Raw genomic sequence first — 27655 nt, forward strand, 5'->3', positions numbered from 1 at the left:
TTTGCTAGCTTATGGTGTGTGAGACAGATTTTTATATAAGCGTATGTAAATGAAGCTTGCAGTGTATGTACGTCCATCACAAGTGTGACGCCGGATCCTGGGATATCCGAAACAGGCCCTCTTGAATGCATGTCGCGACGAGAACCCCATCAGCTGTCCAGATTCTCTCCAGAACCAGCCCTCTGTCCTGCCCTGCCCACGGCGTCTCCATTTCCATCACCATCCAGTCGTTTGCTCGCACCGCATCCTGGTTGTGGAAAAAGATGGTATGGTCCAGACTCACCATCATCTCAATGTGGGACGGAATTCTTTTCGTGTCCGTCTCTTCACCCTTGGCCGTGCGGCTTGCCGCGTCCGCCAACTCTTCCTTGGCCAGGATCTTGAAGCGCTCCGTCGCTGCTTTTTGCTGGCCTTCACCCAGCTTCTCCACCACGTTTTTAACGAGCTTTTCATTGCTGAAACGGTGCGCCTTGTGCACGCGCGGCACGGTTCCCAGGAAGTAGTTGTCCGTCATGTACGCCAGCGCGGCCTGGTGCTGCGCCACGTCTCCCGTGTACTGCACCGGCGACGACGAAAACTTGGCCTTTGTCATTTGCACGATGCGCTGCAGCTCGTGGCGCTTGTGGCCGTCCTCGTGCTTCCCGCGCACCCGAATCGACTCAAAGGGGTAGTCGGCGTCGACCTGGCTCGTCGAGGACAGCTCGCCGTTGCGGATCGAAGCCACCGTGGCCGGGGACACGGGCGACTCGGGCTGGTGCTGCAGCGTGCGCGGGCCGCGGCCCGCTGTGCGTCCAAAGTTGAGAATGGCGGAAAAGGCGCACTTGCCAAACTGCGTGCAGCGCACCGAGCGGGTTGCGATGTTTTTGCCGTCCCGGAGCCGCTCGACGTGCGAGTAAAGGGGCTCATCGGCCTTGACGGCTATGAAGAAGTGGCAATGCATAGTGTCGGCGATGAAACCCGCTGGAATGGTGGCCTGCGCAGCAGACAAAGCCTGGGCCAAAACGGCACCACCAAAGGCGCCGCGGCCCCAAAGCGGCTTGTACAGAGGCGCCTTGTTGGCGAAGACATCTTTGCCTTGGTCTGGAGCGGCACGACAGGCTACGGCGTTCTCCATTGTGTGCCAATGCGGGGATGTGCGATGCAAGAATGAAGAAACGAAGGACTTATGGGTTGTCGTACGGAGATTGAAGCGACTCGGCTATGTGCAACGTTCTAAGCGAGATTGTATTCAGACTGTGCCATGTACAGATCCGGAATATCTCTTGATCAGCTGATTGATGACCTATCGTTGATGATAAGTTAGGTCAAAAACAAATACACTCAAGGTGACAGACGTAGTCAATAGTACATTGCACCAGCCAGCCGAGGTTAGCGTACGGGGTGGGCACTACGGCGCCGTTCCCCGACACCCGGTCCGCGCAGCTAGATGGCTGCCGAGGAGAAGACTTGAGTTCATCAAAGCACGTAGAAGAGATGTCTAGAAACCATTGATCCAATAATTCCCTGGCGAACCATCAAATGTACGCATATATCGCTTGAGGCAACAGCCATATCATCGCCCTGGTCAGTTTAATCTTCGGGGAACAAGAGAATGCAGCCAGGATACGTACAATGGCAGAGAAACATGCAAACGGCAATTCGAACCTCAAATTAAACCTAAGAATACGTGTGGCCGTAGGAAGTAAAAAAAATACAGTTCTGGCTTCGCTCTGAGTGCTGGTACTTTGGACCAGCAAGCCGATGCATGAGAAGCACCTGTGCAGCGAACTGCGTATCATGAATAAAAATAAAAAGAACAAGTGAGAACGGGTCTAAGTGCCGGAAATTTACCAAAGACAAGAAGTGAGTGTAGACCTGGGTCGAGACGATGTATCAGAGTCCCCTCAGATACCCTTCTTTCGTGTGAAAATCTCCTTCCAGCCGCGCCAAGTTTTCTCGTTGAATCCGTAGACGAGGGCATCGCAAAGGCCCTGAACAACAATACAAGACTAAAAAGCTCATGTTAGAAAGATTCTCATTAATATCATGATAGAGCCATGGCATTTCTCACCTTGTCAACAGTGGCAATTGGGAACGAGGCCGAGTGTCCACTGACGGCCTGATAGATTCGGATCGCCGTCGGCAGCGCCCAGATGAGCATATACACCAAGGGATACAGCATCATTTGATAAGAGAGCTGAAGAGTCAAAATTTAGTAGCTTGTTCGTGTCGGGAGCTTTTTTCAAAACTCACTCTGCGCAAATCAGCAGCTCCTCTGCTCTTTCGTACTTTTGGTCTCGGTACGGGAGCCGGTGGCGAAGATGGCGCCACGATGCGCTCCTGGCTGGAGCCCTCGGACAGCTTTGACAGATGCACAGGCTGTTGAGACCATGTTCCGCCACTCTTGGAGGCAGAATACGACCCCGAACCCGCACCGTATTCCTCCTCGTCGTTGAAAGAAACGAAATTGTCGTGGGCGCGGTGGATGATAAAGTGTAGACGAAGATACAGAAGAAGCATCAGTCCAATGATGATCCAGCGAGGGAGAAAATTGACCAAGAGTCTGGTCTTGTCACTCGTAAACCAGCACCCTGGAGTATAAGAATCAGTAACAGTTTTGTGAGACAGTGAGGCAAGAATTTTCTTTGAATTCCGACTTACACGCTCCAATGTCTCCGTATCCAGCCAAGCATAGTCCGAGCGTCGCCCAAAGAAGGGACAACACCCAGGGAATTGTCCAAACTACGGCTCTATTGTTTTGAATCCACTGTGAAATTGCTTTCTTGTCGTCGACCATGATGAATGTGCAGGCCGCAATAGAAAGCACCCAATAATCGGCTGCAGGACATTAGCAAAAGCCCATATGCCATATTACGCGGTTAACGTACTCTGATCAACAAACGTTTGAATCATGAATCCGTTGAAGCTGCAAAAGGTTTTGCAGGCCTTCGACCCAATATCTTGGCCAGACAGGTTGACGGCAGCAGAAGACAGGAAGTTGATGGCCATGAAAAAGTCACTAACAGCCAGACCACTGAAGGAAGGAAAAATCTAGGTTAGTGGCAAGCAACTAAATGTGACGTAAAGTGTTACTTACAGGATAAGTTGGTGTCTGAATGTTCGCAACGATTTGTTCATCTGTCCAGTGGTTAGAATGATTTGCGGAATACTCGCGCGCATAGGGCAGCCCGCATACCACAAAGCCCAAAATCATCCACATTGCGCCGAGGGCAGAAAACATGGCAACAATTAGAATCACCACACTGAGCGTATGGGTCTGGTCGTGGGACTTAGGCGCCGACAAGGGCGCCGACTCGACCGAAGTGCCATTCGGAACGACAGCCATGATTGAAGTTCAACCAAACAAGCCCAAAGAACAAAGAACGAAGATATAAAAAAGGACGATAATGACAAGGGACTGAAAGGAGGCTTCGAAGAGTCTTGCTTGGCTCAGCTGAAACAGGCTCGTCGCAAAAATCTCTTGGGGAAGACAGAAAGTACAGGAGATATGAATCTGAGACCAGGAGCGATGCCGATCAAATATATCATGCGACAGGTGCATGAACGACGGGTCACAGCAAGCCGATGGCCTCCAAACGAAAACAAAAGGGATCGGAAAGAAAGAAGGAAAAGTGAGGGAGGAGTGTGTTCCGCTGCGCCCCCGCGCTGCAGAGACTATCAGGAACAATCGCGGGACCAGATAAACGGACCGGGGATGTAGTGGACAAACGGTACAATTTTCCCGTTTCGATTCTAGTCTCACTGGTCTCCTTTTTCGACCTCGCGCTATTGACGGGGTATCAGTTGGAGGAGAACGTCTCGGCGTACTGGTAGACTACTTGTAAACAAGTGCCAGGGGTAGCAAAAGTAGACGAAGCCGAGCAAGGATGAGATCCCGTCAGACTGGCAGCGCGTCCGTTTACTCAGTAGCAGCGTGCTTGGCACGGAAAGACGAGAAAAAAATTGCAGCGAGAGCAAGTAGAAGAAAACAATAGTCTTGTTCTACAGCAACTTCTACGAGCAGTCGCTAGTACCGGGGGGATTCTTTACGACGGAGGGTGTAGTCGTTGCTGGGTCATGGTCCCTGGTAGGATGAGATACGGATCCGCCCCCCTGCGTCCTTTCTTCTCTGACGCGATACTTCTTCAGAGACAAGAGAAGAAAATCTTCAGCATGGCAAGGGTTCGGTGTCATTGCATCTACTGAAGCAAGGCAAAAACTGGCTAGACTGCCCTACCGTAGTTGCGCTCAAGTCACCGTCGGCTGCCGGGCCCTCTGCACCCGCTCTGGCGGGGAGGGGGGCGCCGTAGCGATGGTCTTTCTTGCCGAGTTCTTGTACGTAAGTATCGATACATGTATGTATACATGCTGATATCTCACGACTTATCTGCTGACCATTCGGCCGAGGATAAGGGCACTGGGACAGGGGAGGGGGCGTGCATGAAGCAAGTCTGGCACACATGGGGGTCCTTGCGCCAGTTTTTAATGCAACAGATGTGGGCTTTTGCAAGGAAGAGAGAAAATAAACGGGCTCAGGTGGTAAACGAGCGACGAGCAAAAAGAAGAAAAAGAAAAGAGAGAAAGAGATCTTGGTTTCTACTGGGGTTCTATGCAGGATTCTTTCCAGATGACACAGCTGCACACTGTCTCTAACAAGCCTCCCCCAAATGTATGCTGCTGGTTGGTTGCCACTTGATCTGTGGCGTTTGTCCCAAACCAACTTGCTGATAAGCTGCTGCCCTGTGGGAAAAAGCAAGGACAAAAAACGTGGCAGCCTATGAGGAGACAGCCTCACACACTGTTTATTGTCCATCCTAATTTCGAAACCGCGCGAGACTGAGATTGGCTCTAGCGCTATCAGCAAAACCACGCCGAGGCCTGCTGGGCACTATTGGCTCCTCTCTCGCCGAACTAACCGAAGTAGCTAGTTGCTGGTAGTCAGTTACGTATCTTGAACTGGTTTTTTTTTTTTGTCAGATAACGTTCGCCCACCGTAAAATGTAACCGTTGCGTGCCAGAGGGGGAAGGAGCTCGCCAGAGCAACTAAGGGGAAAAAAGAGGAGAAGAGACCAGAAGAGAAAGGGGACTACTCGGCAGCTAGTTACTGATGGTACTGGGCCAACACTAATAACTGACTGGTTGCGAAATAGTCTATTCCTTCTCCAGTCCGGAACTTGCCATTTACATCCGTCGCGTAACCTACGTCGCATGCGCCACCACACGAAAGTGGATGAAAGAAAAAACAGAAGACGAAGAAGAAGAAGAAGAAGAAGAGAGACAGAGATCCTTGCCACTCTACTGGCTGGTCTGTGCCGCGCAGGAGGGCGGGCCACTCGCAGGGGTTCTCGTCATTCCCTTTCCTCTCTGGAAGAGAATCGAGGCCCATCCTTCTCCACCAGCCGGGGCCATTCCCCGGCCTGAACCAACGACATTCGGTTTAGCAAGATAAAGGACCGGCGCCGTCGCGCCGCTTCTCGCTCAAGAAAAAAAAAAAGAAAAAAAAAAGCTATGACGATTAGCGACTAGTCCAGTGCAACTCTACAGGGCCCCAGATGCAGAGAAAAGGGTCCCTCGGTGCTCACTCTGCCGTGTTTACAAGTACTTAACCAGCCACTTCTTTTTTTTCTGCGACATGGGGGCCAGAGCACGTCTAGAAGGGCAACGAACCGGGGGGGGAAAGACAAGACGAGACAGCGACAGGGGATAACTCTGCCAAGAGCTCCTCCACCCAGCTGATCTTCGCCAACATCGACGCCGAGCTGGGGTAGGAGGAGGACATGAACCACTCGTGCCACTATGCCACTGTAGACAAACACCATACACTGTTCCTCGCCACTGCGTCCTGCGATGAAAACGCTAACCAAAGTACCACTTGGTCCGTTCTCAACTCGGCCCGTTATTTGCCTGCTGCCTGGCCCATCCTCAAAGTAGCAAAGCTTGCCCTATTTTCTCCGTGTGGTTGCAGCGCCGCTGAGTTGCGCCAGAGATGCTCGCCGGTCATCTGCGGATAGAGTAGCAGCGCAGGCTACCCAGTAGTTTCGGCTCGGGGAGCAGTTCCGCTCAGCAAAAGACGGCCGATGTCTCTGTCCTACAACGTGTTGGTACAGCAAGACTTTCCGTGCCGGGCTAGTCATGCAGGTCGCAGCGCGGTCTCATATATATTCTTGTCTCTGCCCGTGACTTGCTTGGCTAGCTTCTCGTAGCCCTTCAGTGCCATTGTGCTAAATACGACGCACCAAGGGACGGGACGTACCCGATGGCTGCTAATATAGCCTCCAGCTCACTTGTGCAAATACGTACCGCGCTGTACTAAACTCGTTCGATGGCAATGCAATCGTGTGCCTCCTCACATGACGAATAGGCAATGCAGGTTCTGCCAACCCGTGTTGCTGCTAGCCTGGGGACAATTTTTGAGGCATCTAGACTATGTTAAATGTTCTTTGGCCTACTGCGTATTTGTTTGGGCTTTTATAGCTTGCACTGTTAAAACCAGTATTTACAATAAAAAAATCATGCTGTCCTCGGAAGCATGTCCTTAGCCCCGCTTAGAAGAAGAGAACATCTTCCTCATCCCATCGCATGTCTGTAAAAATGTCACGGACCGCATCTTCCAAGGCCTTAGGTCCACAGACCAGCACCATGGCGGATTCGCCATTCGTACCCGGCCCGCCTGCATACTTCTGGAAGAACGTCCGATCCATTCGGCCCCGGCCACCTTTCCAGGAATGGCTGGGCCGCGAAAGTGTGTGCATCAGCCGGGCCCTGCCGTTGCTGCCCTTCACTAGCGTCTCTAATTCCTGGCGACACAGAATGTCTTCTTCTGTGCGGTTGCCGTTCAGGACCGTGCACTCGGTTGTGTCGTCCTCCTTGTCGATCACGGCGCGGAGAACAGTCAGGATAGGAGTGACACCAGAGCCAGCGCAAATCATGATGAAGCGATCCACGTAGCGAGTCTTGCCCGAAATTCTGCACAAACCATCGCCGGCATATTCGAATTTGCCAACAGGACCCTTGAAATCCACAAAATGGCCCACAGGAATACTGTCAAGGGCCACTGTCATTTTACCACCCGACTGTGTTGATGTAGGTCGATAGATTTTGACCACAAAATCGAGTGTCCCCTTGGCGTCGCTTTGGGAGATCGGTGTATAAGCGCGAATAATGGCCTCACGAGTCGCGGGATCGCGGAGGCGCATTAACACATGCTGCCCCACAGGTAAACCAAGCACTTGTTCCTTGTGATCCAGAGTAAAAGTAAAAATCTTGCTGTCGGAGGAAACGTCCACCTTGGAGGAAAGCAGTGCCTTGCTCCACAGCTTTGGTTGCAGGAATATGGATCGAGTAACGTCCTTTTCGGCGTCGACCGATTTCGCAGCCAGTGCAGATCGAGCAAGTTTGTCAAGAGTGCCAATGTGATAATCTGGCATCATGGCTTTAGCATTTTCGCTGTGAATAGCTAGGAACTCTTCGGTGCAGTCTGTTGCAGCAGCCGCAAAGATGGAAGTGGCGCCGCCAGGATGATCATCCAGGTACGGCGTTCCATCATATACTTCGCCCTCAACGACGAACCATGGTTCTTCCTCACCGCCATGCTGCTCTAATTCAGCCAAAGTGATAGTGCGCCTGACTTTCGAATTCGTCATGGAAATTTGTTCTTCAGGTGTCTTGATCTCCATTGCCTCTTCAGCTTGACCAGTGCTTTCGCCCCAGAAGCCGTTGGCAATGTTGCCACCCGCGTTCTTGACTCGCTCCATCCAGCCACCAGGCATAAGGGCTGGTTGGGTAGGGTGCTCAAATCGAAGGAAACGGTCTTCCTTGTGAATGACCAGCCGATACCACGGATTATTCATCATGCCTAGGACAGACCAGTACATGTCTCGGGGCTGCGCCATCAGACCCTCGTCCATGGCCCGGATCATGATGTCAGATGCATCAGCCAACTGTGTAATGGGAACATCCAACTCCCAGAAGCACCAACAGAAGCATGTTTCCCGCCACCACATGTCCATCTTGCCACCATACAGCTCATCGCCGTCCGGAGCATTGCGATATTGGTCTTCTGGGTAATTGATCGAGGCAAGTCTCCAACTTCTACCCTTGTCCAGAGTAACTTCAAGACGAGTGATGCGCTTTCCACCTCCGCTATAGGCATATCCGCAGACCTTGTAAGTCTTTTGATTGCCATCAAGGGCAACCATCTCGTCATGCTGGGGGTAGCAGATGGCACTGTTTGTATTGAGGTCGTAAATAGCATAGTTCTCGTCCTTCCATGTATTGGGGAGATCGGCACTCGCTTCCGGTGTAATCATGGTAGGCAGAACCCGATTGTCGTAAATGTGGTACCAGTTATCACTCGGCTCTTTAGTAACAATGATTCTCCTGAGCCACTTGACACTTCGGCCACCAATTTGGCCAGGAATAATGATGCGAACGGGCTTGCCATGATCAGGGTGAAGAGCATGGCCATTCATCCTGTGAGCAACCATGATTCCCTTGTCTGCATTCAGACACCAGTTGAGCTTGACTGAAGTCCCATAGTGGCCATTGGGCAGCTTATCGGCCCCCTCAAAACACACATAACGAGCACCTCGGATGGGCTTGGCCTGAGCCAGCAGGTCAGCAATCGGAACGCCTGTCCACAAAGCCGTTGATAGTCCAGCGGGACCCCAGGAAAAGCCCTTGGACTTTCGGACAATGTTTTGCTCTTTGCGTCTATTGCCTGCACAGACTAGTGTAACAGGATAGGTCGCCTGCTCGTAACGCTCAATGAGATCTCGGACAGACAATGTAAACGGACGCTGGACCATTCCTTCAACGGAAAAGGTCCAGTCCAAAACTTCCTCATCCTCGCATACAGGTACATGTCCGTGGTTGCGAACAAAGTGGAGATCCTCGGACGTGAGGAATCCCTCATTGTAGAGATCTGTCAAGGGAGCCTCACAGTTCAGCGGATGAACACCCGTAAGACGTATAAGTCTTGGGTCCCGCTCCACGTGGCTATCGGGAGTCTTGAAATCCTGTGGCTGAACAGACTTGATGCCGTTCTGCGGGGGCAGGGGATAGCTCTTGAGAAGGTTCTTCTTCGAGTGAAGAGCAAGAGGGGCGCTCTGCCGCTCCCCAGTAAGGCTTGTGGCCTGGGAGTGCTTTGCAGTCTCTGGCGGGCTGGGGGGCGCGGTAGGAATGTAGCGCGGCGCGACATTTTCTACAGCCATGATGCAGAGCGCATAAACGTGGCCGGATATAACGAGATAACGAGGGTCGGCAAGGGTCGCAGGGAGTACAAGAGGCTGCGCGCGTAGTGACAGCCTCAGAGGTCGCTTGTGTGTAAGAATGTGATGGCACAATTCAGCCCTCTGTGTGACAGTGGCACACCTGAATCAAACTTGCAGAGTCTGTGCATCCAGATCGGCCATATACTGGGTAGTTTTGCTTGCTCTCCCTTGGGAGCGAGAGTTCGTTGGCCGATAAGACAGAAGAGTGGATGCGTGGCGTGCAGGAACAATCACTCGGCAATGACGATTTCAGTTTATGCTTCCTTGCTGGACAATGTGCCGACCATGGTGAAAATGCTCGCTCAATGCAGGGTTTGGTGGGTTTCATTGACCAACTAGCGCGTTGCTCGAGAGGGTCTGGACGGAGCCTGGATGCTGCAGGAGAATATAGTCAGATACTGGTAGTTACCAAGACGAACCGGGGTCTATAATGATGAGTGGATTGGTCAACAAAAGGCAGTCCAAGTAAAACCTGGTTCTTGGGAGCAGCAATAAGCACAGGCGGTCCAGATGGCATACCCAGTACGGAGACCACCCCGTCACGGCCTACAGAACCTGTCGTTGGCTGGATTTGATTTGAGAGCTTGAGCGCGCGCTGGTGAGGGAAAATGAAGGCTTCGTAGTTGATGAGGAATAACGAATACTACCTCAGTCGTGTGGGCCGTCCACGGGCTAGTTGAGGGCTGGCCATTTGAGGGCTAGCTCTCTTGCACGTCGGCCTTGTAGACGAGCACGGACAAGGTAGTTGTTGTGGACAGAAAATCAGGCTGGCAAGCTTGGGTGCCAGCAAGGGCTACGGCTGAGACCTACATTAGCTCTGCAGCAGGGGTTGATGAGCGCAGAGAGCCGTCGCAATCTACTGGTATTAAGACGACCAGAGAACCCACGCAGGACAGGGAGGTGAAACGCACAGTTTGCCGAAGGCAGCACAGAAAGTCGGGGGTTCAGCGCCGTGCTTGAAGTTTTTTTTATGCACAACGCATTTCATAGTTCGAGCCATGTTTCCTCTCCAGGTAGCGTCGTTGATTGGCGAGAGCCGCTGCTTGGAGCACACATACTGCCGGAGGTTTGATCGAGGAGGAGACCCGACTTAGCAGGTCCACAGCACGTGTGGTAGCATCCATGTACTCCGTACTCCGTACTCTGTAATCCGTACATCGTACTCGGTACGTGTAACCTGATCTGTTGAAAATTTTCCAGCAGATGATGGAATGGAGCGACCGAAAGATGGAGGATGCGGTGGATCATCTGCCGCGGTTGATTTGCAGGCCGTGATGTATAAACTAGCCGTTTGTCGTGTAGTTGCAGAGTCGAGAGCTGGCAGCTGGCAGGGGAGGGGGTGTGGGAAAAAGGCCAGTGCCGAGCACGTTATGTAAGTACCCAAGTACCTGTACTTGTACCGACACCTACCAGTACAGAGATCAGGGACAACGGCCACTTGGATACCGCCCACGTTTAGGGCATTAATTAGCTAGTTACAGCGACAAGCGTCTCCTGCCATCCACTGGGAGCCAGTATACTGGTAATCATTTTGCTTACAGCGCCACAAAAAAAACATCCACCAGTCTGATCGGACAGTCCCGTTGTCCCGCTACCCGAGTCCCTGAAAAGAACCTCCACCAAACTGGTAACCTTACCTGACACGCCCCCAACGCCCCTCCCCTCCAGGGCACTGCAGACGCCAGATGCACGCTAATTGCAGCGGCCAGGCTCCTCCGCCACAGCGGCTCCTCCACTGTAACCAGTGGTAAGGTAACTAATCGGGGCCTTTTCCAGCGCCATCCCATCTCCCCACCCCCATTGCCATCTTGCTCCATCTGCTCCATTGACACAGACAAGGCACCTCAGACTATTTCCTTTAACCATGCCCATTGGAAAAGAGTCAGCGTCGTAGTGGATGCGCGCTACCTAGTCTCCTCTTTCTGCATGGCTAGATTTGTCTCTCCCTTCCCGGTCTTCCCCTCCCCCTCCTGATCCTCAATCCACCGTCGTCCTAGGTGCTTCCGGCGAGTCCCCAAGAAACATCCCCTCCGCGGAGATGCAACTTTTCGGCCAACGACCAGCATCAATAGTGCAATCAGACGCTCGTTGAACAACTTCTTTTATATATATCGACGGCAGCAAAGACACATTATTCCAATGCGGTTCAAAAAAGTTGCTGTTGGATAGTGTTTGGCATACTTGCTTGTCTGCACTCGCCATTTTCCTTCTCCCGCCCCTTTTGCGCTCGCAAAAATCAAACAGGGCATATTTGGGCCGCTGCCTCTTGTTACCTTCACTTATATCCGTTCTTTACTCCGAGACTTTCTTCCAAACTCCCTTTCAGCCATGGCTTTCAAGGTCGCTACCCTCTGGCAGGCGCCCGAGCTCAATCCTGTCAATGGCAAGGCCCGTTCAATTCCCGTCCTCAACCCGTTTGACAGACATGGCCGTGTCTTTTTCTTCTCTTGGATTGGCTTCATGGTTGCGTTCCTCTCGTGGTAAGTCAGCTTTGCTAAACTCTTTTCTGCCAGAAGATATACATAAAAGCGCTGCCAATTCAATACGACCAAGACTGACATGGAGAATCTAGGTACGCGTTTCCGCCTCTGGTACGGCAGCCCGATCCTACAATACTCGAAGATACCGGTCCTTTACGATACAATTATACTGACAGCGAATAGTTGACCTTGACCATCAAGAAGGATCTCAAGCTCACGCCGACTGAGATTGCCAACTCCAACATTGTTGCTCTTGCATCCACGTACGAAGCTCTGCCCTCTGCAAATCAGCACAATCCTGAAGCATAAATGCACTTTCAAGAGGAGAAGCTAACAAGTCTCCAGGCTCTTTGTTCGCGTCCTTTCCGGTCCTTCATGTGACTACTTCGGCCCAAAGGTCACTTTTGCCGCCCTTCTGCTTCTGGGCGCCGTCCCCTCTGCCCTCGCCGGCACCGTCACCACGGCCAATGGCCTGATTGCTCTGCGCTTCTTCGTTGGCATCCTCGGCGGCACCTTTGTGCCCTGCCAGGTGTGGACTACCAGCTTCTTTGATAAGAACGTCGTTGGCACGGCCAACGCCCTCACGGCCGGATGGGGCAACGCCGGCGGTGGCATCACCTACTTTGTCATGCCCGCCATCTTTGACTCTCTCGTGGAGCACCAGCACCTCGCCCCCCACGTTGCGTGGCGCGTGTCCTTTGTCGTGCCGTTCATCCTCATCACCTCTATTGCTCTCGGTATGATGCTGTTCTGCGACGACTGTGCGACGGGCAAGTGGTCGGAGCGCCACCATGCCGTCCAGGGTAACCTGCACCGCCGCGGCCTCAGCACGTCCAACTCGAGCGTCCAGGAGAAGCGCACTGGTGATGCTACGGCTCCCTTTGAGGCAACTCCCGAGGCTGCTTTCACTGAGCAGATGAAGAACGAGGCTGTCTGCAACGATGCTGAGCTCAGCGACCAGGAACTCCTCGACGCTGCCAACCACGAGGTGGTTAAGGCACCGACTCTCAAGGACACCATCATGGTCACCATCAGCCCCCAGACTATCGTCGTTGCCGCTGTGTACATGTGCTCCTTTGGTGCCGAGCTTGCCATCAACTCCGTCCTCGGCGCCTACTACTTCAAGAACTTCAAGGCGCTTGGACAGACTGGCACCGGCCGCTGGGCTGCCATGTTTGGCCTGCTCAACGTCGCCTTCCGTCCCCTTGGCGGCGTCATCTCGGATGCGCTCTACCGCGCCACCGGCAGCGTCTGGTCCAAGAAGATTTGGCTCTGCTCCCTCGGTGTCGCCTGCGGCGCCTTTCAGATCGCCATTGGCTTGACCGACTCCCACTCCCACTCCACCATGTTCGGCCTCATGGCCGGCATGGCCTTTTTCCTCGAGGCCGGCAACGGTGCTTGCTTCTCCCTCGTGCCGCATGTCCATCCCGCCGCCAACGGCATCATATCCGGCATGGCGGGCGCCGCGGGCAATCTCGGCGGCATCATCTTTGCCGTCATCTTCCGCTACCAGGGTACCGACTACGGCAAGACCTTTTGGGTCATTGGTGTCATTACCATTGCCATCAACGTGCTCGTATCCTGGGTCAAGCCTGTCCCTGCTGGTCAGGTTGGTGGTCGCTAAATTGGCGCGCGCGGAACCTCTCTTTTTTTTTCTTAAATACTTGTGTGATACCATGCATTTAGGAGGCAAACGCCAAGAATGGTGGTGATATTTGTGGCATGTTGGATTTTAGCATACACATTGGACCGAGAAATGAGCGTCCTTGTACATTTCGACCAAAAAAGCAATCGTTTTGGATAATAACCTTTTGATATATAATTCTTCATCTTCTACATAAGCTGTCTACAAGTTCAACTAGAAGGTTTTTTTTTCTCAAAGCAAAATGCCTTGACCCAACAATGACAACCTCGATAAGAATGGCATGGTAAAAAACATAAATCGACACGCCACGCGATTATTCTTGTCCAAGATATTGTAGTGACTTGGCTCTTGTTTTTAACGGCCAGTAGACAAGTTGTGGAGGCTAGAGATGTCTGGTCAGCTTTACTTCTCCCGCACGGTTACCCCTTTTTGTTCTGCATACCTAATGTCCTCCTGGCTCGTCATGGCCTCGTTGACGGGGCCTCCGTTGCCGACGAGGGTTAGCTTCTTGGAGTCGGCCCCGTCGACGCCATCCTCGGGCGTCTTCCTCTTCTGGCCCTTGGCGGCGCGCAGCTCGCTCAGGTGCTGGAAGTAGCTCTCGGGCACGTCCGTTTGGTACTTGCCCGAGAAGACGCCGACCTCGAAGTCGGTAATCTGCGTCTCGCCTTCGATGGCCTCAAAGCAGGCCGCCTTGAGGTCGTCGAGGGATTGGTATATCAGCTAAAGGGGGGGGGGTTAGTTTCTGACTCTTTTCGGCAAATTTTAAATCTTGCGTACCTCGTCAGCGCCAATCTCCTTGGCAATCTGTTGTCTCGTCTTCCCGTGCGCAACAAGTTCTGTGGGAACTCCTGTGTTAGCGTTCATGTCTTGACATTAGAAAGCGGGCATGCTCGTTAGCTTACGATTAGGATCCGCGAGGTCAATGCCGTATACGTGCGGGTGTGTGATTTCCGGCGAGCAAGAGGCCAAGATGACCTTTTTGGCGCCTGCTTCTCTGCTCATCAGGACCTGAAGCAGTGTTAATACGTGAAAATGGCAGTTCAAGGACAAAAGTAGCCACATACAATTTCTCTTGACGTATTACCGCGAACAATGGAGTCGTCGACAAGCAGGACAATCTTGTCACGGAACTCTGAATGGATGGGCGAGAGCTTTCTGCGAATACCCTGCTGGCGTGCTTTTTGGCCGGGCTGCGGTTTTTTAGTATGGGCTCTCAAGGGTAGCACCGACTTGACGACTTACCATGATGAATGTTCTGAAGGTGTACCTATTTTTGACAAAAGCATTTGACAGCGGCTTGTTCAAGCAACTAGCAAGGACGGAAGCGGATGTGTTGCTTGTCTGTTTACAATTAGTATCCTCATCGCGTGCCGTTAAAAAAAAAAAAAAATTGAAACGCGTACCTCAGGGATAGGAATAACTGGCACAAGTCAGCACGAAACTCATTAACTGTCTTAGTAGGACGCAACATACCGACGTCAATCTCTTCGATGCCCTTTTCGCCTAAAATTTCCCGCATTTTGTCCGCCAGCTTGCGGCCCATGTTCTGACGACTGCGATGGATAGAGATACCGTCGCTCAGAGAGTCAGGACGTGAAAAATAAACCATTTCGAAAACTTTGGGGGGTTAGTTAGGAGCCCTTGAGGCTGATCAAAAAGAGAGACTTACTATCGGGGGTATAAGACTTCATAGGGACAACCTGTCGGAACTGAGGCTTGCCGCCCTTTTGGATAAAGACGGCCTGTCCGGGCAGGATGTCGACGACGTTGCTGAAGCCGAGCTGGGTAAGGGCGACGGACTCGGAGGCCATTAAGTAATCCAGCGCGCCGTCGAGGGTGGCAGAGGGGCGCGATCCAAGACACAGAGGGCGAATACCATTCTCGTCTCTGCAATTGCGGTTAGTTGTACTGATGCAGCGAAATACGACAATAATGCATACCTGAAGCCGAGGATGCCGAAGCCAGTGATCATGGCGACACAGGCGTAACCACCTTTGCATCGGGCATAGACCTCGCGCAGGCCAGCAAAGATGTCGTCGGCATTGGCACGAGCCTTGCCGAGCTCGTGGAGAGCGTGGGCGTACACGTTGAGGCTGTCAAGGTCCATTAGAAAATACCGAGCAAAGTCCGGCGGGGTAGAATAGCGTACAGAAGCTCAGAGTCAGAGTCGGTATTAACATGGCGGCGGGCCTCGAGGTCGAGGAAGACACGAAGCTCCTCGCTGTTGACCAGGTTGCCGTTGACGGCCAAGCTCAGGCCGAAAGGACTGTCTGTGATATGCGCTTAGAATCGGGTATGAGTTGGGCGATTCCTGGAGTAATACATACTGACTAGAATAAGAGTTTAGCTTCTCTTGGCTACCTAAATTGAGATGATGCGTATGGACTCACCATAGAAAGGCTGGGCCTCGGAGCTGTGTGAGACAAAGTCAGTATATCACTTCTCATCGTCACTTCAATTTACTCACGCAGACGAGGTTCCGGCGGTCGGGTAGCGGACATGCGAGATGCCCGCGAAGCCTGGTAGGTTATCGACGAGACGGGCAGGCTCCTGGAAAACCTTGGAAGCCATACCATTGCCCTTCATCTGGTACAGCCGTCCGCCCTGGCATACCGTGATACCCGCAGCGTCCTGTCCGCGCTAGTCCGGGGGCGCCATTAGCATCCGAATCCGAGACACTCCAAAAATCCATCCAAATCCCCAGAAAACAATACATACGTGCTGAAGGTAGTAGATGCTCTCATGCAGCTCCACGGCAGCCGTGGTGGCCTTGACGTCGCCGAGCTAGGAAGCAATTCCAGGTCAGTATACGAAATTCCGGGGATATGCAGGGCCCGGTATCGGGTGCACGCGGGGCACAGGGCGAGAAAAAAAAGAGGCTCACCAGGATGGCGCTGATGCCACACATGATTGCAGGCGGAGACGTAGGCGGTAGATGCTAAATCGGGGAAGGAGGGCCGGAACAGCAGCAGTGGACGCCGTAAAGCGATGGCAGAAGCAAATGAATGCCTTTGGTTTTTGATGCTCAATCTTTTGGAAAAAGGTCGGCCCTCCGCGAGATTTCCCAGGCGCCGCCTCTATGCGAAAAATGTTGGTGGGGGGCGGCCGCAGAAAATTTCCTGCAGCACCGGGTGGGGCAGTATTTTTTACTGGCTGGCGGCCGGTCTGGCTGCTGCAGCTTTCTCCGTCTCACCTTTTTTTGTTGCTATTACTCTATACGATCCACGATTATCAATGCGTAATGCGAGTTGCCTTTCCGGCGGGGATGGCGATAAGGACCCTGGTTTATCACGCTCTCGACGTCTCTCGCAATGTCGCGGTCACGACTCGCGCTGCTTGAGATGGACAAACGCAGAATTCGGCTGCTTCGGTTCATACGCAGCGTCAGCCTTGCATGCAGCTAACCTTAGTCTATGCGGCTTTGGGGAATAAAGAAAAATCGAATTCTATGGATCTGTCTATGAAGCATCTATTTTACAAAATTAAGAAATATATATCGAATGACTCTACATAACGGCATCATCAAAACAGCGACTTCTTCCACCACGGCGTCTTTTTAGGTGTCGCCTCGCCCTCCTCCTGCACGTCATATTTACCGACAATCGTCAGAAAGACTTCATTTAGCGTCGTAGGGCTGACGCTATGATGCGCAACGCCCAGTCTCTCCCTGTTTTCCTCTAGTATGAGCAGCAGCTGTCCGATGACGCTGCCGTTGCCGCTGCCTCCGTCACTGCCGCCCGGCACCTGGATGGACGACGCAGGGACCGAGAAGCGCATCTGTCCATGGAAGGTCTCCTGCTCAGTTCGCGCGCCGGGAAAGGTCTCCATGACCCAAGCCTGGATCTGCTGCATTTCCTCGTCACTCGAGTGCGGCGCCGTTTTGCTCACCATGTGCACATGCAAAGTGTCGCCAAACTTTTGGCACAGCTGCTCGGTGCCGCCGAGCGCCAGCATGCGTCGCGCCATTATGCCCGCCCGTGTCGCTAGAGTGTCGGCTTCCTCCATGCTGTGTGTCGTGAGCAGAATCGATCGGCCAGGGACCACAGCCTCGAGCGTGCGCCACATGATGCGCTTGGCAGCAGCATCAAGACCAGACGAGGGTTCATCGAGAAGAATTACTGAAGGGTTGCCCGTAAGCGCAATAGCCAAGGACAGCTTGCGCTTATTACCGCCGGAAAGCGTGTGCGCCATGACGCCAGTGTACGCTTCCAAGCCAACTGCGCGGATGACAGCTGTGACTTGATGCTCCACATCGGCGATGCCTCTGATGCGGGCATAGTGCTGCAAGTGCTCGGCTACAGTCATGGAGTCGATAGCGTCGAACTGCGGGCAGACTCCAAGATTGGCGCGCGCCGCAGGTCGATTCTTTGTGATGGATGCATTCTCCACAAAGACATCGCCACCCATCCGGCTCGGGGCGATATCGCCACGAATGATGGATATTGTTGTTGACTTTCCTGCTCCGTTAGGACCAAGCAGTGCAAACACTTCGCCGTGACCGACACCAAATGTGACATTATCAACAGCAGTCGTCTTTCCAAACGCCTTGGTCAGGTGTACCACGCGAAGGCCATCGGTTTCCTCACCCGGTCCATCCACACGGACCTCCTCTGCGGCCACCTCCGGATCCTCGGTATCCTCACTGTACTGTGGCTTGCCAGTCTTGTATTTGCCATCGGAGCTCTCAAAGTAAACGACCATACTGAACCAAAAGATGCACTGCACGATAAGATATACAAGCGGGCCTCCGTAAGCCTTCATAGCGCCAGGGTTGCTCTGCAGCGCAAAACCGTCACACGTGGTGGAAAAGACGTTGAGAGCGACCATGAGTGCGCGCACCAGCGAGCCCGTGGGGAAAATAATGGCAATAACCCAATGACCGATCAAGACGCTCTTCTCCGTCTCCGCCGGGTCCGAATAGAGCAAGATGAAGAAATAAGCAATCAGATAGATTGCAAAACCCAAGCCTTGAATCACCGAGGCGATTGCATAAGTGGCCAAAGCACTCTTCATGATGAGCGACACAAAGTACGAAATCAAGATGGCTGCCAGCACGTAAAAGACGAAAATCGGAAACAAGAAACCGACGTTGTACCAAATGCTAGACGTGCCCGCAAGGATGCCCGCCGCAATCAACATGGAAACGACCATGATGGACCAGTCAAAGATAGCGTGGGCTGCCCAGACGGGGAATGCGCGAGCACCGCTCGAGTACTGGAGCGCACGCACACCGTTGCGCTTCTCGGAATTTGGGTAAAGACCAAACAGACCCGGAATAACAGAGCATGCGAGTGCAAAGTAGACGATGACTTGCAGGCCGCTACCGGTAGACGGCGCAGCAGCAACGTCAAAGGGCTTATATTGGGTCGCGATTGTCTTGTTCAAGAGCAGACTATCAAGAAGGCTCTGGCCCAGTGTTGATGTGAACATGGACGCTGCCTCGTCCATCTTGTAGGCTAGTGTAGCTGCAGAGCCTGACTGTCCAAGCCAGATACCTGCAGGGGTGACATTTTTTCTGTTGTCCTCGATGTATGTCTTGAAAGAGTCAAACGAGTCGACCACTTTGATGTGGCTGCTGGCGCTGTCGGCAAGACTTGGAACGAGCGGCTTGAAGAGTTCTGCAACGGCGGAAGCACTAAATGTCGAGGATGGGCCGCCCACGATAAATGGAGAGCCAAGAAGGTCAGTGAACTGCGTGTTCTTGTTGTCGCTACTGCGATCTCTGGGAGAACAGCCAGGAGCTGATAGGTTCTTAATGAGTAGCTGGATGATCGCCGCTGCTATAATGGGAATCAGAAAAGCTGCCAGATAGGGCACCCAGTTCGTCTTGAAGATGACAAATCGTTTTTGCAAAAGAACAATGATTTGGCGAAAGAGACCTAGCTGGCGACCGTGCAAGAGGGGAAGCGCTTCACCAGCCGATGGCTTTTCTATCGCGGGACTCTCACTGGGACTGATCTTGTTCTCCAGAGCACCCTCACGCGAGATAGCTTGGTCTCTCATGCCATGGTCATTGATCTCTTCGGCCAAGTTTAAAAACACGTCTTCAATTGTCGGGCCGGAGAACTTGTACGGCACATTGCGGGATTCGAGCAGGCGGATGACGGAGGCGGCATGGGTTGCGGAGCTCGCGACATAGGTTATTGTGTTGGAGGAAATGTAGCGGTCTACGCCTTCGACTTCCGGAGCGCGGCTCATCATGTGCCGGGCATTGAGAACATGCACGCGGTATCCAGAGCCAAAGGTATCCTTGAGCTGGACCGAGGAGCCTTCGGCGCGGAGCCTGCCCTTAGACAGAATCGCAATGTTGTCAGCAAGAAGGTCGGCCTCGTCGAGAAAGTGCGTCGTCATGATGATTGTGCGGCTACCACGCTCGCGAAGGAGGATATCCCAAATCTTGCGGCGCGACAGCGGATCAATACCAGACGAGACTTCATCGACGCAGCAAACGGCGCTGTCGCCAATCAGCATCAGACCAAGCTGCAATTTGCGCTTCTGTCCGCCAGAGAGCGTCTTGGCCATCTCCTTGGTCTTTTTCTTGAGACCAATAGCATGGATGAGGTTGTCAATCTGTTCTTGTGTCGCTGGGTTGGATGGCGTCTTGAGACTGGCAAAGACATGGAGATGCTCCTCGACAGTAAGCTCCCCCCAAAGAACATTCTTTTGCGGCGCAATGCCCAGACCACCGGTCGTATCAATCGCAATATCGCCGCTCGTAAAGTTGCTGATGCCGGCGATAGCGTCGAGGGTCGTGCTCTTACCACTGCCATTTGCACCGAGCAGCGCCAGGATCTGGCCCTTTTTCGCGGTGAGCGTTAATGAATCCACGGCGACCACCTCCGGTCTCGGCGGCGACACAAAGGAAAATAATCGGCGCAGAAAAGTCGGCTTGTAGATCTTGGTCATGTTCTTGATATGGACGGCATCGGGCAGCGCGGAGCCGTTGGCGGCCGGCGCCGCGTTTTGGCGCGTGCCGGTGGTGACACCGTGCAGTGAGCGCTCGAGGAGCGCGGCGAGCAGAGGGTAGGCCAGGATCTGAATGGCGAAAAACACCCACATGACAATACCGGGCAGCTTCCAGGGGCTGTTTGGGTGGGCGTGCAGCAGGTTGGTGGGGAGGGCCTCCTGCTCGTAGCGCGCAATGTAGGTGATGAAGTAGACAAAGTTGCAGGGCGTAAATAGGAGGCTGAGGACGGCCACGGTGCCGGTGCCGGGATGAGGAATGGCCTGGGCGACAATGCCAAGGACGAGCCAAACGAGCGCGGTGATGATGCCAGACAGCTGCGCCTTTTTGAAGAAGCATGCGCCGAGCAGCGACATGGACGTCATGGCCACGCCCGCGAGGATGAAGAAGGGGATGACGATGCCGTAGCTGACATTGGTCCAGATGAGAATGCGGTTCACCACGGCGGCAATGATCCAGCCGGGCAGATACGTGATGATGAAGGCATTGTGGTGAGATAGGAGGCGGGCAAGCTGGCAGTGCCACTTGGCCTGGACGGGCATCATGGCGTCAATCAGCTGCGACATACCAATCTCACGCTCCGTCGCAATGAAGCCCGGCATGTGGTAGCAGACGCCAATCAGTGCCATGATGAAGGCGACGCTGAGAAAGTTGATAAATGTCTTTTGATACTCGCGGCGCACCTTGGCCTGGCGCTCGTCCTCGGTGAGGGCTGAGTATGCATACTGCTGCGTCTCGGTCGGGAACGAGCCTGTCGACTCGTGCTTGGCAATCGCGGCATCGACCGCCCGCTGCAGCGGCAGTGCATAGACTTCCGCCGCATTGTTGCTCTTGTCCACGCGAAACGAGCGGCCGAGCGCGCCGTCGCCGCGCAGCGTGTAGTTCCAGTAGCCGCCATCGCCCTCGTCGGGCGAGGAGTGAATCACGACGGCGCCAAAGCACCGCGTCGTCGCCTGGATCGAGCCCTTGCAGACGTAGCCAATGTCAGACTCCTGGCTCAGGCGGGTGGCATTTTTGCCGGCAGACGTTACAGCGTCGGCGACGGCGTCAAGGACCGTGTCAATGGCACCGCCGGTGTGGCCCGAATTGACGAGGACGACGGTGCTGCGGCCGCCGGTGGCGTGGCCCAGGGCATCGGCGAGCGAATCGATGTCCTGCGGCGTGCCGATGCCGTACTTGTCGTCGGCGTTGTTGAACTTTTGGCCGAGGCCGAGGTAGAGCGAGGCGATGACGGGCAGGATGAGCGCCGAGTAGAGCGTCGAGACAAAGTGCCGCTGGATGATGATTTTGAGCGTCTTGTTGCGCAGCGCCGAAATTTGGCGGTAAAGATCCATGGCCGGCGGTGGGATGGCAAGCCCCGAGGGCTATTCTATGGCGTAAGTCAAAATGGAATAGGGCGAACGTAGGGGGAGAGGTTGCTGGAGCAGACGTCGTGAGGTTGGGCAATCTCGACACCAAAGTCAAGTAAACCCAGAATCCGTGTTGTATATTAATTACAAGTGTAGGGCTTGTGCTTAGAGGTCTAGGAACAATTTACAAAAAAAAGATGGACCTCGAGGTCAATATAAGCTACGGCCTACAGCTCTTGGCTTGTCGCGACCACGAGGCTGAGCCTTGCAGCTGGACTCCCTTGATCCACAAACAAACCAAAGACGCCCAGCCAAAGCTGGGGCTCGCAAGCTCGTACTAGCCGTATTCAGTGATACGCAGCGCTACCACCTAAAAGCCGATGACGTTTTTCTGGGCCGGGCTGAGATCTGTCGCACACGAAACGATGAATACGCTGTGGATCTCGTCGTTCCCTCGACCAATGCCGTCGCCGCTTCCTGCTTGGCGCGTGCTGACGACTCCATCCTGTGGCTCTGATTCATTCTTATTCCTCGCTTTGGGCTTCTCAAGGTGAGGCTTGGCCTGTGTGTGTTCGGGCGGTGCCTAATCTCGTCAATGATCGCCCTTGCGCGCCTGGGCGTACGTGCCCACGTACTTGTAGGGCAGACATTGGCAGCTGTCAGTGGCTGATTGGGTGCGGTGGCTCATTTCGCACTTGTCGTAATTATAGAAAGAAGAGCTCAAAATGCTATCCAGTGCCCATCACCACGCTTGATCGGTCGATTGATTTGCGCCGTCTGACCTGAGCAGCCTGGGAGGCGCACACAGTCCTTCGGTAGCCAAATACAACCCCGGCATTGACTACTTAGAGTTAGACTGCCTCGCGGGCGGGCAGAAAACAGCCAAGACATGGGACTCAACCGAGGTCAAGTTTTTCCATATTGCTCGGGCTAAACTGATTGTCAAGGAAAATAGACTATAATTTTGAATTTAGGTGCGTGGTCGAGAGCGTGCATTCTTTTCGCGTGGATGCGGGAGGGGGCTCATGTCGTCTGGCGTCTTGGCAGTCTTGGGACTCGAAAAGGACAAGGCCGGCAGCTGAGCGGCTCTGCGTCATGATTTAGTCGTTTCGCTTCCAAAGAAGGTTTGCCAACGTAGTACGCGGCCTGATCGGCACGTGGATCTACTGAGTAGCTCCTGGTGGCTGTTTACTCCTGCGCATTTACCCGCGGCTGGCTATCAAGTGTACGATCGGTCGGCCCTCGACCGATGCGTACAGAAATCAAAACCTCACATGCTGTTTACAGTGTCTTGGGGGGGGGTTGGCATCAAGATTGAGAGGGCCGCTTGTAGAATGCACACGCGGAAAACGCTTCGGGTTCTTAGTCAGAGCCAATTTATTGAAAAGAAAACATCGCATGTATGTAACATGTCTAAGTCCATTTTATATAAAGCGACAATGTACAATAGCTAATAAATATAGAAAAGAGCCAACATTATAAACAAGAAGATGCCAAAGAATACTGCCAGCGTCCGAAATCTAAAAAGAAATGCAAATGCCATCGAAAACGTTGCAATGTTCAACAAAGGAGAAGGCCACATCATCATCATCATACCTCCCTTTACTGAGGAACGACCTCCTTGCCCACCTCCGACAGGCCCTTGAAGATGCCGTCCATCGTGCCGACCTGCGTCTGGCAGTTGGACACGACTCTGAAAAAGTGCCCCTGCGGCCCAGGCGCATAGTCAAACATGAAGCCGCGCGCCACCATCTTATCCGCCATGGCGCGCGTCCTTCTCGTGTTCTCGGCCTTGTCCTCGGCCAGCCTGCCCCCCGGCGCGTAGTAGAAGCAGATCTGCAGGCACGGGGTCGGGTTGGGCGAGACGAGGACAAAGTCGGGGCTCTTGTCGACCAGCGTCGCCAGGTGCGCCGCCATGGCGAACGCGTGGTCGATGCCGCGCTCGAAGCCCGCGGCGCCGTAGTAGATCCACGCGAGCGCCAGCTTGAGGCTGTCGGCGCGGCGGCCGCACTGCATCGTCATGTCGGCCAGGTCCCAGACCTCGCTGCCCTCGGGGTCGTGGAAGAGGTAGCCCGCGCGCAGGCTGTTGGCCTCGTGGAAGCGGCGCAGGTCGCCCGTCAGCAGGAACGAGCACGTCATGGGCACGTTGAGCATCTTTTGCGGGTTGATCGTCAGCGAGTCGGCCAGCTCGGTGCCGTCGAGCTTGTGGCGGTGCGCGCGCGAAAAGGCAATGGAGCCGCCCCAGGCGCCGTCGACGTGCAGCCACATGCCGTGCTCGTCGCAGACCTCCTTGATGGCGCGGATCGGGTCGTACACGCCCATGACGGTGGTGCCGGCCGTGGCGTTGACGTAGAGCGGCGTGCAGCCCCGGGCCTTGGCGTCGGCGACGCGCTGCCGCAGCGCGGCGACGCACATGCGGCCCGAGGCGTCGGTCGGCACGCCGACGCAGCTCGCGGCGCCCATGCCGCACGCGACGGCCGCCTTTTCGATCGAGTAGTGGCTCGCCTCGCTGGTGAAGATGACGAACCGGTAGCCCTCGCTGCCGTTGTCGCGCGTGTCCGGGTACAGCGCGTTGCGGGCAATGACGAGCGAGGTGAGGTTGGACGAGCTGCCGCCCTGGCAGGTGACGCCCCCGGCGTACGGGCCCGTGAGGCCAAAGTAGCTCGCGAGCGCCTTGCCCGTCGCCTTTTCAATGACGGTGAGCGCGGGCGAGACGTGGTAGACGTGGACATTCGTGTTGAGGATGCCGAGAATCATCTCGGAGATGACGCCGACGGGGTTGGTGCTGGCCGTCAGCTTGTCCATCCAGCCCTGGTCCCAGGTGTTGACGCTGTAGCGCAGAATGTCCTGGATGCTGTCGAGCAGGCCGTCCTTGCCGGCGCCCTCGCCGGCGGGCAGCGAAAAGTTCATGCGCTCGACCAGCGCCTTGGGCGGCAGCGGCTCGACGAGCACGTTGTAGGGCCGGTCGGCGGCGTCGCGCGGCAGCCGGCCCGTGTGCTTCTTGGAGGCGTTGTCGTCGGCGGCCTTGACGTACGGGATGATGAGGTCCTTGACGGCGTCGATGAGGTCGTCGAGCTCCTCGGCGCGGCCCTGCGTTGTCTTGCTCGGGATGCTGCCGTTGGGCGCTGTGTAGGGGAGACCTTCGGTCTCGCTGCCGTGGTCCGAGGCAGGCATGGTGTGTGTGTGTGTGTGTGTGTGTGTGTGTGTGTGTGTGTATGTGTGTATGTAAGTGGTTGCGGGGAAAAGGTAAAGCCGGGTCTGCTTTGTATGTATGCAACGCTGTTCCAATGCAAATGATAAACAAGTGTTGAGCAATGTCCAATAGTTGTTTTTAACTCGCTATGTTGTAGAAGAAAGAAAGACTCCTTGTTGTGTGTTGGTGAGACTGGTGAGCATGAGTCTGACAGATGAGAGAGAGGGGAGCAGAAGGTCGACTATTTGAAAGCACTGTAAGCTGGCCGATTATCGCGCAGGGCTGCGGAATCGAAAATGGGACTTGATCAACGCCTAGCCGTTCAATTCCGTAGACAATGGGCCGGCCAATGATGAGCAGTAGTTCCTCCTTCTTCGCTCCGTGTGCTTGTGCTGCCAGTCTCGCCTCACAAACCCATTACCATATTGCTTTTAAGCGGGCTTGGTGCTACTTTGGGGCATGGTCGTGCAGGTAGGTAGGTAATTGGCAGGCAGGCGAAAAAAAAGGTGAGATCTTAGTCTGGCCGACTTTCCCGGGCCGAAAATTGTCTGGCCCTACGGCGGGCGAACGAAAACTCCAACGTAACGCTTTCCCGTTCGGGGCTCCATGGCTGTGTGGAGACGAACGGGCCAGAGACCCGCGTTATCATTAGGGCGTTGCTTTTTTATTTCGCCGTCTCTTTGGGGCTTACAGTAGACCGTTCGACTGCTTGCTGGCGTGCTTTGTGCTGGGCTGGGCTGCTATTGCTGATGCTGACAGTCAGAGGCGAAGTCGAAACCGGGGAAGCAGAATGTCCAGCACCAGCCAATCAGATTTGGACAAACACCCTCCCTTGACCTGCCAGCAGGCAGCCTGTCCATGCGCAACATTTTGGCCGTCTTCTGGACACACACCCAACCCCTACGGAAATGGACTCCCAATTCCGCACGGTTTGGTGTGTTTCTACCACGGGATTGAACAAGAAAGTCGATAGAGTTGAAGGGGCCTTCCAGCTTTGTCAACTTGTCGATAATTCAGCTTAATTGCTTCTAGAAGGCCATGTGTTCGCTGCCAGCAGTCGACAGAAGGGATGGCGGCGGAAAAAGAAACGAAAAGGGCCCCTCTCTACTTCTAGCCTGCACATCCTTCCATGCAACTGCTTTTCAAGGGAAAATGTAAAACCACGTCCGCTTCTAGGCATGACTTTTGCCATGTCCAATGCGACGCTGCCCATGGCCGATCGTTGCGTTGCGCACGGAGGCGGAACTCGTGTCAGACTCGGGGGAGCATATATACACGTTCCAGGTCCCCACGGTCACCGGCGGCCTAAAACTGACAAATACCACTTATTTTATTTCCTGCCCTTTTGTTTTCTGCATTGTCTTTACAGACTACCAGTACATAAGGGCCAGTCTCCCCCGGCGACGGCCGATCCGTCAGGGTTCCGTGTCCATGACCACGAGACTTTTGTCTCGGCCAGCAGATCCCCTGCCTTTCCCTCGAGGTCGACGAGGCCGAGAAGCGCTTTGGTCAAAGTCCCCTGATCATCCCAAAAGCCAAGTCCCGGCCCCCGGCAGTGCGGCACTTGAAGCTGCCAGGTGGAGCAGTGTCCCATCATCTCAGCGTCGCCGCACTAATGCAATGAAGGCACCGGCTGCAACCTCATACATGCTGCACCGGTGGTTTTCCGCAGTGGGAAGTCGAGCAACAAAAAAAAACTGATTGAAATCGCGAAGAATGCACAATTCATTTCTCAGAGAAAGATTGAGATTCCAACATGCAAAACAGAATCCATTAGCATTGTCGAGAGCACTTGAGCCTGGACAGCCTTTGGCAGCTGTCCAATGTAAGACGAAATCTTACTCATCATCATAGTCCAGACAACTCTCAGTCAGAAAGTACAAGAGTCCATTTATTCTGCGAGCAGCACTGCTGGCCTTTCGCCGTCGGCGGCTTTTCCTTTTTCAAGGAAAAACAAACTTACTGCTAGTCCAGGTAGGCTCCTGCTCCTCCGTCTTGATTTTAGCGCCCTTCTTTGTTGTGCCGATTTCTGCATCTGTTTCTGCTTCCACGTAGATCGCAGGGTCTTCTTCACCGCTCCAATCGACCAAAGCAGCCGTCGCCGAGGATGCACGCCTTGCTCCAGTCAATACCTAGAAGCAACAAGGAAATATGGGTTGGCTCTGCAGCAGAGGACTGATAGGATTCGCGTCTCCTCAGCCAGGACGATTCCATGACTGTGCCAGCGTACGACTTGATGCACGTCCAAAATGTACTGTAAACAATTACCTTACCATTTTACGTGTTGCAACGCCATGTACGAGTGGATGCACATGCCAAAGTAGTTTCAAAAATCCCATTGCCTTCTATTTGCTTTCGAAATACATTAGTATAAAGAAAAAGGGTTGGAATCTGGTTTCATCTCTCCATTCTCTCTCTGTCTCTTCCAAAGAACATCCAAAAATACTTTGCAGTAGTCAAAAAAAGTAAATATCAGAGAAAATGTCACGCTCTTCCAGGCACACGGCCTGGGCAGAGAGCTATAAAAAAGAATAATCCTTTCCAGTCTCGGGATTGTTGCCCTGCGACTAGGTGAAAAAGGTGAAAAAGAATTTGCATCCAAAACTTTGAGCCACTGATACATGAATGACGTCGAAAAAACATCAAAATCGCTTTCAACATTGACAGACATCATAGCAAGCATATACAGGGGCTCGGATGTAAATCCTCACCACGGAAAGAGCCAAGACGGCGACATGCATGGCTCTCTCCAGGGGTATCGAAGTGTCAAAGT

General features: G+C 53.8%; 7 protein-coding genes across 7 annotated transcripts; 1 reads left to right on the top strand and 6 right to left on the bottom strand.

Moving 5' to 3' along the window:
- Positions 1–76: 76 nt before the first annotated feature.
- Positions 77–1114, bottom strand: LMH87_009944 (uncharacterized protein; the record flags this gene model as incomplete). Its single annotated transcript, XM_056197027.1, has 1 exon — positions 77–1114. The coding sequence occupies one exon, from the start codon at positions 1112–1114 to the stop codon at positions 77–79; it is 1038 nt and encodes a 345-aa protein (XP_056054117.1).
- A 769-nt stretch (positions 1115–1883) lies between these two features.
- LMH87_009945 (uncharacterized protein) lies at positions 1884–3325 on the bottom strand (the record flags this gene model as incomplete). Its single annotated transcript, XM_056197028.1, has 7 exons — positions 1884–1988; positions 2051–2176; positions 2233–2570; positions 2641–2817; positions 2868–3013; positions 3077–3117; positions 3176–3325. 7 exons carry the CDS (start codon positions 3323–3325, stop codon positions 1884–1886), a joined length of 1083 nt encoding a protein of 360 aa, XP_056054118.1.
- A 3199-nt stretch (positions 3326–6524) lies between these two features.
- Positions 6525–9191, bottom strand: LMH87_009946 (uncharacterized protein; the record flags this gene model as incomplete). Its single annotated transcript, XM_056197029.1, has 1 exon — positions 6525–9191. The coding sequence occupies one exon, from the start codon at positions 9189–9191 to the stop codon at positions 6525–6527; it is 2667 nt and encodes an 888-aa protein (XP_056054119.1).
- Positions 9192–11579: 2388 nt separating this feature from the next.
- On the top strand, positions 11580–13355 carry LMH87_009947 (uncharacterized protein; the record flags this gene model as incomplete). Its single annotated transcript, XM_056197030.1, has 4 exons — positions 11580–11731; positions 11824–11842; positions 11915–11994; positions 12077–13355. 4 exons carry the CDS (start codon positions 11580–11582, stop codon positions 13353–13355), a joined length of 1530 nt encoding a protein of 509 aa, XP_056054120.1.
- A 375-nt stretch (positions 13356–13730) lies between these two features.
- On the bottom strand, positions 13731–16284 carry LMH87_009948 (uncharacterized protein; the record flags this gene model as incomplete). The annotated part of the gene is made up of 15 exons (XM_056197031.1): positions 13731–13758; positions 13819–14096; positions 14154–14212; positions 14279–14384; positions 14441–14566; positions 14619–14717; positions 14780–14796; positions 14850–14993; positions 15046–15263; positions 15317–15469; positions 15526–15646; positions 15767–15789; positions 15844–16016; positions 16095–16160; positions 16261–16284. 15 exons carry the CDS (start codon positions 16282–16284, stop codon positions 13731–13733), a joined length of 1635 nt encoding a protein of 544 aa, XP_056054121.1.
- Positions 16285–16898: 614 nt separating this feature from the next.
- Positions 16899–21674, bottom strand: LMH87_009949 (uncharacterized protein; the record flags this gene model as incomplete). Its single annotated transcript, XM_056197032.1, has 1 exon — positions 16899–21674. The coding sequence occupies one exon, from the start codon at positions 21672–21674 to the stop codon at positions 16899–16901; it is 4776 nt and encodes a 1591-aa protein (XP_056054122.1).
- Positions 21675–23291: 1617 nt separating this feature from the next.
- LMH87_009950 (uncharacterized protein) lies at positions 23292–24863 on the bottom strand (the record flags this gene model as incomplete). The annotated part of the gene is made up of 1 exon (XM_056197033.1): positions 23292–24863. The coding sequence occupies one exon, from the start codon at positions 24861–24863 to the stop codon at positions 23292–23294; it is 1572 nt and encodes a 523-aa protein (XP_056054123.1).
- Positions 24864–27655: the final 2792 nt, after the last annotated feature.

The sequence above is a fragment of the Akanthomyces muscarius genome, chromosome 5, assembly GCF_028009165.1.
Source record: "Akanthomyces muscarius strain Ve6 chromosome 5, whole genome shotgun sequence".
Classification (NCBI taxonomy): Eukaryota; Fungi; Ascomycota; class Sordariomycetes; order Hypocreales; family Cordycipitaceae; genus Akanthomyces; species Akanthomyces muscarius.